General features: G+C 48.7%; 1 protein-coding gene across 1 annotated transcript; it reads left to right on the forward strand.

Moving 5' to 3' along the window:
- Window positions 1–1,899: 1,899 nt before the first annotated feature.
- On the forward strand, window positions 1,900–6,196 carry PRR20G (proline rich 20G). Its single transcript, XM_017884971.1, has 3 exons — window positions 1,900–2,054; window positions 2,565–2,623; window positions 5,307–6,196. Exons 2-3 carry the CDS (start codon window positions 2,572–2,574, stop codon window positions 5,882–5,884), a joined length of 630 nt encoding a protein of 209 aa, XP_017740460.1. The 5' UTR covers window positions 1,900–2,054; window positions 2,565–2,571; the 3' UTR covers window positions 5,885–6,196.
- The last annotated feature ends 3,970 nt before the right edge of the window (window positions 6,197–10,166 follow it).

Consider the following 10,166-nt stretch of genomic DNA (forward strand, 5'->3'; position numbering starts at 1 on the left):
TATATATTTTTTTTTTTTTTTTTTGAGACAGGGTCTGACTCTGTGTCCCGGGCTGGAATGCAGTTGTGCGATCTTCGCTCACTGCAGCCTTGACCTCCCTGGCTCAAGTAATCCTCCCACCTCAGCTTACATAGTGGATGGACCACAGGCCCCTGCCACCACACACAGGTAATGTGTTTTTTGTTTGTTTGTTTGTTTTTTGTTTTGGTAGAGATGGGGCCTTGCTATGTTGCCCAGGCTGGTCTCAAACTCCTGAACTCAAGTAATTCTCTCACCTCCATCTCCCAAAGTTCTGGGATTACAGGCATGAGACACCGTGCTTGGCCAGAATTTTTAAAACAACATTATCGGAGCAGGGTGTGGTGGCTTATGCCTGTAATCCCAGTCACTTAGGAGGCCTAGGCGGAAGGATTGCTTCAGGCCAGGAGTTTGAGATTAGCCCAGGCAACACAGCGAAACTCTGTCTGGACGACAACACCACCACCCAACTAGCAGGAGTAGTGGCGTCAGCCTGTGGTCCCAGCTACTCGGGAGGCTGAGGTGGAAATATTGCTTGAGCTTAGGAGTTCAAGACCAGCCTGGGCACATGGCGAACCCCATCTCTACAAAAAGAACAAAACTTAGGCGGGTGCAGTGGTGTGAACCGGTGGTCCCAGCTACTCGGGAGGCTGAGACAGGAGAATAGGTTCAACCCGTGAGGCGGAGGTTGCAGTGAGCTGAGATCGCACCACTGCACTCCAGCCTGGGCGACAGAGGGAGACTCTGGCTCTTTAAAAAACCAACAAGCAAACCAACCAACCAGCCAAACCACTGCAGGCGCCTTCCTCTCCGCTGGTGTGTTTGCTGCTCTCTTCCTCCTCCCCTGTGTCCGTGTGTGTACCCACAGCGGTAAACGCACGAGGTGTGTCTTAACACGTATCTCCAGCCCCATCGCCATCTCTCTGAGTTCCAGACCCTTTTTACAAAAGGCCACTTGACATCCTCACGTGGTGCCTCAAAAGCTTCTTCAACCCAACCTGCAGAAGCCAACCTCCCCATCTTCCACTCAGCGCAGGTTCCTGGTTCACCTCTGTCTGAAGGAACGGGAGGCCAAGGCTGCAGGCTCCTTCCCTCCAAGGGCTGTCTACACGGCTCACTTTCCCTTGCAGATTTATCTCCCTCCCGGGGAACGTTCTCTGCCTCTGACGCCCACAGTCTTAGCCTAACACGATCCTGCGCCCAGCCCCTAGTGCTGTGTAGCCTCCTTGCCTCTAGGAGTTAACCAGGGCACCCTGAGTTCTCTCCTTCACAGCTAGTCTGACCGTTTTTCAAATGTTCACCCACTCAGGACACTGTTCTGAGGTTTCCCGGAACAAGACCAGCTCCTGCGGCCCCTGCCCCCACCTCGCACACCCGGGACCTGGGCCTGGTCTCCCTCTCCATTCGCGGAATGGGCTGGCCTCCCTTCCAGTCCGGGCCTCAGCGCCCGTTCTTCACCCCCCTGCCTCCCTCCCTGCCCTTCCCAGCCCGGTTCACGTCGACTAATTTCAAATTCCAAATTCCAAACTTCAGCACAAATATCCCCCCCACCAACGCTTTCCTTCACCACGCTCAGATCTAATCAAATCAAATCTTCCTATTTGCTACTCTCACGGCACCACACCTCCCTTTTGCTGGCACTTACTTGTAATTATGAATTTTTTTTCTCAACAATTAGATTGATCAATCAACCACTGACATCTGTGAACGGGGGCTTCACGGTGGGCCCCATTTGACAGGCAAAGGACTGGCCCAATGACCTTCCAAGCTCAGTCAGGCCCACCCCAGCTGGCCCCGCCCCTGACCTCTCCCATCACGTGATGGCCTCACCGCCTTTTAAGGGGGAGCGCGCGAGGCTGCGAGCAGTCAGTCAGCTTTCTGCCGGGCTCTGAGCTAGGACCGCTGGGTGCTCCCTCCTGCCTGCCTGGTAGGGGGCGCATTTGAGGGCGACGTCGGAGCCATAGCCGTGATCCTGTGGACACCTCCAGCTCCTCGGGCTTCTCCTCATAGAAGAAAGCCAGCTGCAGGGAGATCAGGTGTGTGTCTGGGTGTCCCTGAGGGGTGGGTAGAGTTCGCGTGGGTACAGGTGGGAACAGAATCCTCAGTGCTCTAGAAGGCCGAGGCCACATCCCTTGTCACCACTGCCTTCTTCGCAACTCGGTTCCCCATCCTCCATCTTTTTTCTCTCTTCCGCTACGGAGGGATCATTCCTCCACGAGGCCTAAGTCTCCCCGGTACCAGCTTTGCCTGAAGAAACTGGGATAAGTTAATCAAGCCGCCTCTAGGCCAATCCCTGCTTGCTACTGGCTCCCCCTTGGAAATCCCTTACAGTGTGGAAGTCTTCCCCCACCCCAACTCCCACCTTCTTCACAGGATCCCCTTGGCTGCGCCCCGCAGGCTCTGTGCAAATGCTCTGAGGCCCGTGAGCGGCGGTGGCCCTGGAGGAGGGGGTGAGGTAGGGTCCGCATCGCTGCGTGACGCTTGAGAAATTAGGCTGCGGTTTAACACCCTGACTGACCCGTTTTCCTCCCCATTCCCTCCTGCAGATTCCTCATGGAGGAACCAAGGCGTTCGAAACGACTTCGCTCCATGGCCCCTAATCAAGGTACCGTCAAACATCTACCATTCTCTTTAATTTTTTCCAGATTTTTACTTTACTTTTGGTATTGACTTATAGAACTTAGATATGCAAATGTGACATGTTATGAAAAGCAGCAGCCCCTGCTCCTTCTCAGTCTCTCGCACCTTTGGGACCACCACTTCCATCTGGGTAGCCATTACTTCTAGCATTTCCTCTCATTCTTTAAATAACATGTGTACCCTACTGCTATTTCTTTTTCCGTTTAGACTTTATTTATGGTCTTCCCGTTAGACTAGTGGAATATTTAGCTGTAGTTCATACATTGCCACCACCACCACCACTCACCACCACCACCACTCACCCAGCCATACGCATCCCAGGGCACACACCCTGTGCTCCTCCCCCACTGCCCAGGAGCCAGGAGGACACTAGGATTACTTTGCACCTCTTGCATAACTTGAGTTTTCCAGGACTTAATACTTCTCCTCGGTTATGATGTGTTCACTTATCACGAATCCATTCCCCAATTCTTCCCCAACTGCTTAAATTCAAACCCAATCAAGCATTCTCTCAGTTTCACTTTCTCATAGCCTGTTCCAACCGGGACTGGCTGCTCCTAGTCAGCTCCCAGCTGCCACTCCAGGATCTCCTTTCCACATCATCTGGGAAATTCCTTTTCCTCTTTTGAATTTTATCCCATTTCCTATGTCTGGTGTCTTTTTCTTTCTTATTTTACTTTTTCTCTTTGGAAGAGTGAGTTCTCACACTATGTCTCGATCTGTGTATGATAAACCAGTACTCTCACATTGTTCTTTTCCGGAGGTATTGGAATTTGATGGCCATTGCCAAATTACTCTTGAAAACATTTCCCTTCATACACTGTCCTAAATCTTTTAATCTTGTCTAGTTTGATAGACACATTACAGTAAAGCATGCTTTGAAGGGAAATTATTTAAGATCTTGCTTGTCTGCAAACATCTTAGTTCTAATTCCTAAGGGATACTTTGGTTGGATATCAAATTTTGGGTGGGAAGTCCATTTCACTCAAAAATTTTGAAGACATTTTCTATTATCTTCTAGATTTAATTGCTGCTTTTGAGCTGTCTGATTTTTGAGACATGTTGAATCTTGACCGTTTCCATATTGCCTTTCCTCCCTTTCTCTTTCTCCCTCTCTGGAAGATTTTAGGATCTTTCGTTGTCACCACCACTCTGGAATTTTATGGGGATGTGTCTCAGTAACAATACGCTTCTAATTTTCTTTTATCTTCCTTCCTTTCCATCATTTTGGATTTTAGCTCTCTTTTCTGGGAGTTCTCAATACTGTCCTCCAAAATTTCCGTGGAGATTTTTATTTCTGCTCTCACAATTTTAATTTCAAAAAGCTGTAGTTTTTCTGAATATTCCTTTTCAAAAGTACCCTATAATTGATTCATGGGCATAATTCCTTCTATCTCTCTGGGGATATTAATTATAGATGTTTTTGGAAAGTCTCATGTGTGGCATAAACTGTTTCCTCCAAGTTGGCTTTTCTTGTATTATTGTTCTATTTCTTGTGTTACAGCCTTTCCTCTGATGTTTGGCGATCTCTGATTGCTGCTTATAGTTTAAAAATGGGACCCGGAAGAAGCTGTTGGGAGCCCCAAGCCTGTGGATGGGGCTTGTTGATTGGGTTCCACAGAATATATATGGTTGGGCTATGTAACTGGGCGACCCTAGATGCCAGTTTCTTGGGATTTTTTCTTAGGCTACACAGGTTTCCCTAGGAAGAATATTCAGATGATCTTCAATGCCTGCTCTGTCATTGATAAAATTCTGTAGACGTTTGTCTAGTTTTGGACTTCCTGTTCTGTTCCATTGCTCAATCATGTATCTGTGTGAACACCTCCCCTCCCTACCAAGCTAGCTTATAGCTACCCTAGGCTTCTTTCCTCCTGGAAGCCATACAACTACTCCCGGCCCCCCTGTCACCTAGAATCCTATCCCTCCCTGCTATCCCTACTAATCCTCTCTCACCTCTGCCTTTCTAAATCCCACCCATCATCCTTGATATCCCCAGCTTATGTTAACTTCTCCAATAAGACTTTCTGATCATCTCCTTCCCAATACATGTTAAGCTTACTTGAACCAGACACTAATCTAAACATTTCTCTTCTAGTAACTCAGTTCTTTTAAGGACCCAGGGGTTGGCATGTTATTATACCAATTTATGAAAAGGGGCACTGATGCCCAGATAAGTGAAGGTGCCTGGGAATACAACCCCAGCATTCTGGATCCGGAGCCACCTCCCTTATGATACCCTTCACCTCCCAGCTGGTCACTCATTAGCATCATTCATTTTTAGGTGTTCTGTTTGTCTCTCCTACTGAGGTTTAAGCACAGCAAGGGCAGGCAACATGTCATTTTTATTCAAACTCAGCCTCTGCAGGGAACTGTAGACTCATTTACTTATTAGTAAAATGGCGGTCATAATATCTGACTGACAAGGTCATTGCAAGGACTTGAGAGGCTCATGGAAAGTGCTGAGCCCAGGCTAGGCCCTTGGACAGACAGTGCTCCTGAGGGCTCACCCTGCAGGCATCTCCTGACCTTCACACTGTTTGCCTGGGTTCCCCTGGGCCCTCCCTGAACCCCTCTCCTTGTCTCCCTTCCTGAAGGCTTCCTGGGCGGCCCCTACTCCATCTCCTCACACTCTGCTTCTCTTTTAGCTTCAGGTGGGCCTCCTACAGAGCCAGGCTGCTCTGGTGTGGACCATGAAGACCCTATAGAGCCAGTCCAACTCGCAAAACCCACCGCTTATGTGAAACCCATGAGATGGGAGCCCCCAGCTCGCGCAGAGCTGGCTCGTCCTGCAGGAAGAGGCTGGCGCAGGGGAGGAAGCTGGCGGGCAGGTCGAGGCCGTGGCAGTGGGGTCGTGCTCCGCAGGGTCCCCGGCCGGAGAGAGGGGCCAGACGTGTACCTCCATCTGAACTACCATGGAGAGCCAGGCCACCAGGGGGAACCGGAAGCCGGGCAGAACCCAGCCTTCTCTTTTACTGAAGCAGCTCCTATGCCCGGAATTGTGCAGGAAGGCCCCGGTCCCCATGCAGCCCAGCCTGAGGTGGGGTTTCAGGAGCCACCTCCTGCTCCTGGGCCTGCGGCTGTGGCCAGGCAGCCCATATTGGCCCTCTATCCCTGTATCGGGTTCAGGCCTCTGGGTGGCTCAGCTTTTTTGCGCATCATGCAGACCTCCAGTGGCACCTACGTGCACGAGGTCCCAGTGTACCTTGCCCACACCGCACACTAACCTCTGTCACCCATATTGCTGGCAGCCTCCCTTTCTTCCACCTGAACGTTCCCCCATCCGCAAACTCTAGCCCCATTTCTGCTCCACTCCTCCCTGCCCATCCCAGCCAGGGCCCTTACTTTGTGTTGTCATGTGCCTCCAAGTCCTCCTCCCAGGATCCTGACAGTAGTCCATCTGCTTCCAATGTCCCTCTTGCCTCTGCTTTGTATGTTCTGTCAAAGATACAGATGCATGGAATTCCTCAATGCTTATTCAAATAAACCAGCAGCTTCCTGAGTCCTTTTAGTGTGCTTATATTAAAAGCCAATTAAAGATACTTGGGATGAAAAACAAGGTTGTTGGAATCCAAAGTTATGTTGATGATTTGAATCACAGAATAGATAGGACTGAGAAATAAAAAACTAGATATTTGGGCAAGAGAGAGATGGAGAGTGTGACAGAGCAGTCACCCAGGGAGCTCTCCTGTGGATCCACAGGTCATCTAACGTGGAGCTCCCCAGGGATCCATCATCCTGGGGATCAGAGGTCATGTAACATGGAGTTCTCCTGGGATCCATTGTCCTGAGGATCCACAGGTCATGTAAGGTGGAGTTCTTCTGGGATCCATTGCCCTGAGGATCCACAGGTCATGTAATGTGAATCTCTTACGGGATCCATTGTCCTGAGGATCCACAGGTCATCTAACATGGAGCTCTCCCAGGATCCATCATCCTAAGGATTTGCAGGCTATCTAACATAGAGCTCTCCCAGGATCCATCGTCCTGAGGATCCACAGGTCATCAAAAATGGAGCTCTCCTGCAATCCATTGTCCTGAGGATCCACAGGTCATCTAACGTGAAGCTCCCCTGGGATCCATTGTCCAGAGGATACTCAAGTCATTTAGCATGGAGCTCCCCTGGGATCCATTGTCCTGAGGATCCACAGGTCACCTAACATGGAGCTCCCCCAGGATCCATCATCCTGAGGATGAGAGGTCATCAAATATGGAGCTCCCCTGGGAACTGTCATCCTAGGTATCCAGAGGTCATCTATCCTGGAACTCCCCTGAGATCCATCATCCTGCGGATCCACACGTCATGGGATGTGGAGTTCCCTCACAATCTGTCCTGAGGATCAGAGGTCATCTAACATGTATCTCCCTCGGGATCCATTGTCCTGAGTATTCACAGGTCATCTAATGTGGAACTCTGCTGGGATTCGTTATCCTGAGGATCCACATGGCATGTGATGTGGAGCTCCCTCATGATCCATTGTCCTGAGGATCAGAGGCCATCTAACTTGGAGCTCTTCCGTGATCCGTCATCCTGAGGATCCAGAAGTCATCTAACATGGAGCTCTCCCAGGATCCATCATCCTGGGGATCCACAGGATCCATCGTCCACAGGATCCAGAAGTCATCTAACATGGAGAGCCTGAACATTTGGATGACAGCAAAATACGAGGAAATTATGGCTATATGAATTCTCCCAATGAAGGAAAGATGGGCCATCTTTGACCTGCCTGTGTGCCCAGCCTCAGCTCGTAGTAGACCTCTTCCTTTGGCCCCATCCCCTAGGTTGGTTTTCTGGCTCCTGGCCTGGGCTCTGCTCCTGCCACCTGAGGGCCAGAGGGCCACATCTGCCACACAGGTGAACACCTTGCAGTGACAGCAGTGTGGAAAATGATTTTCTAATCATTTCAAGATCACTCTCAGTTGTTTCAAGATTTGATCATAGTTCATGAAAAACTTGGCCAATTCACGGGTTCACTGCTAGCTCAGTGCCCCCCTACTTCTCTTTCTTGGAGGGACTTGCCAAGATGCAGGCATCAGGAGGCTCTTCCAGTCCTAGGGAGACATCAGCATTCTAGATCCACTGCTGAGAGGTCTTTCTGCTTCTATTCATGGCACTCTGGGTCCTCTGATCTTCCAGATGACTCAAGTCTTCCAAGGAGAACTTGGATGACCCCCTGCCCTCAGGTAGGTAGAGATCCCACTGCCTGCCTCAGGGCCCTTTGCCAAGATGCCCCCCAAAACCCATGTACCTCCACTCTTTACTCAAAGATGGCAGGATTCTAGCTCATGACCCATTGTCCTGCTTTTCTTTGCTCTGTCATTTCCCTCCCACTTCTATCAACTTCTGGTCAAATGGGCAAGTCCCAGGCCCCCTTTCTGCACCGAACACTCCCATTTTCTCCCCAACTGTCTTCCTCCCTCCAGCTCACAGGAGCTCATCTTGTCCTGCAGAGTGGGTACAATGTGGCCCAGATAGTCAAAGATCCTTTAATGCCTCTTCTCTGTAGCAAAACCTTCTCCCCAGAATGTGCTTTGAGGCTTTGGATTTTGGTAAGCAAAAACTAGGATTTCAAGACTCATTTTTTTTAAACTATAGATTTCAATAGTATATTTTGCAAGTTAAAAAAAGCACATATCTCAGCAGCACAGAATTGCAAAATCATTTAAATCACTTTTGAATTTAAAATTGTGTCATAATCTTGCACCACTGATGGACTGTGAGTGTAGAATGCTATTAATGGGTCTAGGATGTTGGGAGAATGACTGGGGTAACAAGTGGGATCACATTTAGTGGCTCATAACAGAAAACAAAGATAACACTGGCTGAAACAAAACTTAAACTTATTTCTCTCACAAATGGAAGAAGCTTGCTGGTTTGAAGTCCAGGTCTTATATGGCAGCTTTAGGGGCTTTCGTCTTGGTGCTCCATTCTAGGGTGTGACTTCTAGTCTCACAGTCACCTCATGATCCAAAATGGCTGCTGGAGTTCCAGACATCATATCTTAGTTCCAAGAAGCAGGAAATAGAGGGGAAAAAACCCTCAAAACTAAAAAAGCAACCTCTGAGTCATCTTTCTTAGAGCAGCCTTCGTGGAAGTCTAGCTCTAGTACTCTTTCTCTTCTGGCTCAGCAGCCCAAACTGTTACATGGTCATGCCTGGCTGCAAGGGAGGAAGGGAAACAAAATTTTTGAACTCATTGCTTCTCCAAGTAATATCTGGGTCTGTCTTAAGGAAGAAGTGGAGAATGGATACAATGTAGCAAATAGCAGTCCCCAACATAACAGAGTAAAATAAATTGCAAAGAAAATAAACATCTGTCAATGCTTTAAAAATATTCCACCACAAGCCATTTTTGTCAGGCATCCAAAACTGTTAGTAATATTTTGAATAGAAGTGGGTTTGTTGAACATTTAATTTAAGTAAAAAAATAATTTTACAATGTTGAGTCTTTTTATCCAAAACTAAGGTATCCAAAATACATGTCTCCATTTACTCACTTGTGGAGAAAGGAGGGGCTGACCCATTTTGGGGAGAGGGTTAGCTCCTTGACAATCTTCTCAGTTTTATTGGAATTGGGCACATTGCTATGAGTCTGTTTGGCTTTCTGTTTATTCCTGAGTCAAGTCTGTCCCCAGTACAGCTTCCAGGCTGCTACCCCTCCACCATCTTGTTGAAAGGCTTTCCATTTTGCATATCCATAGGAATCAGCTGGGGAGTTGAGAGGTGGATAATGGTCAATCCATTTCAAACCACCTCAGAGGGGTGGATTTCACCAGCTTAGGGTCTGGCATAGGCAACAGGGTATTCAAAACCTCTCTAGGTGACTTGTATGGGTGGGTAACTTTTGCTATTCCCTAGTTCCCTGGGATTGTGCCTGAAGTCTCTCCTGAGATGGCCACTAGGAGGGCTGAATCATACCTACAATGTTGGCAAAGGTCCAGACTACCTTGCAAGGCAAAGAAAGCATGCATACATGAAATTCTAGCCCATTTGCCTTCACTTCTACAGAAAAAGTCCAGCTGCAGAATGGTACTGAAATTAATGCTTCCATCCTGAGCTCACGCTTCTCCTCCCTGCAGAACAAAATTTGGCCATACCCTAAGCGGATGAAATCAGGAATATGTGCAAAAGGAGTATGGGGGTGGTGCTTTTTCTCTGGGATCCATTGCCCTGAGGATCCACAGGTCATGTAATGTGAATCTCTTACGGGATCCATTGTCCTGAGGATCCACAGGTCATCTAACATGGAGCTCTCCCAGGATCCATCATCCTAAGGATTTGCAGGCTATCTAACATAGAGCTCTCCCAGGATCCATCGTCCTGAGGATCCACAGGTCATCAAAATGGAGCTCTCCTGCAATCCATTGTCCTGAGGATCCACAGGTCATCTAACGTGAAGCTCCCCTGGGATCCATTGTCCAGAGGATACTCAAGTCATTTAGCATGGAGCTCCCCTGGGATCCATTGTCCTGAGGATCCACAGGTCACCTAACATGGAGCTCCCCAGG

The sequence above is a fragment of the Rhinopithecus bieti genome, unplaced genomic scaffold (genome assembly GCF_001698545.2).
Source record: "Rhinopithecus bieti isolate Rb0 unplaced genomic scaffold, ASM169854v2 scaffold_13262, whole genome shotgun sequence".
NCBI classification, from domain to species: domain Eukaryota; kingdom Metazoa; phylum Chordata; class Mammalia; order Primates; family Cercopithecidae; genus Rhinopithecus; species Rhinopithecus bieti.

What these genes read in the sequence shown, in the direction of transcription:
- PRR20G (XM_017884971.1), top strand. Translation starts at nt 2,572, where the DNA reads ATGGAGGAACCAAGGCGTTCGAAACGACTTCGCTCCATGGCCCCTAAT. An exon ending in CTCCATGGCCCCTAATCAAG is followed by an intron (nt 2,624 to 5,306) that starts GTACCGTCAAAC and finishes CTTCTCTTTTAG; the next exon opens with CTTCAGGTGGGCCTCCTACA.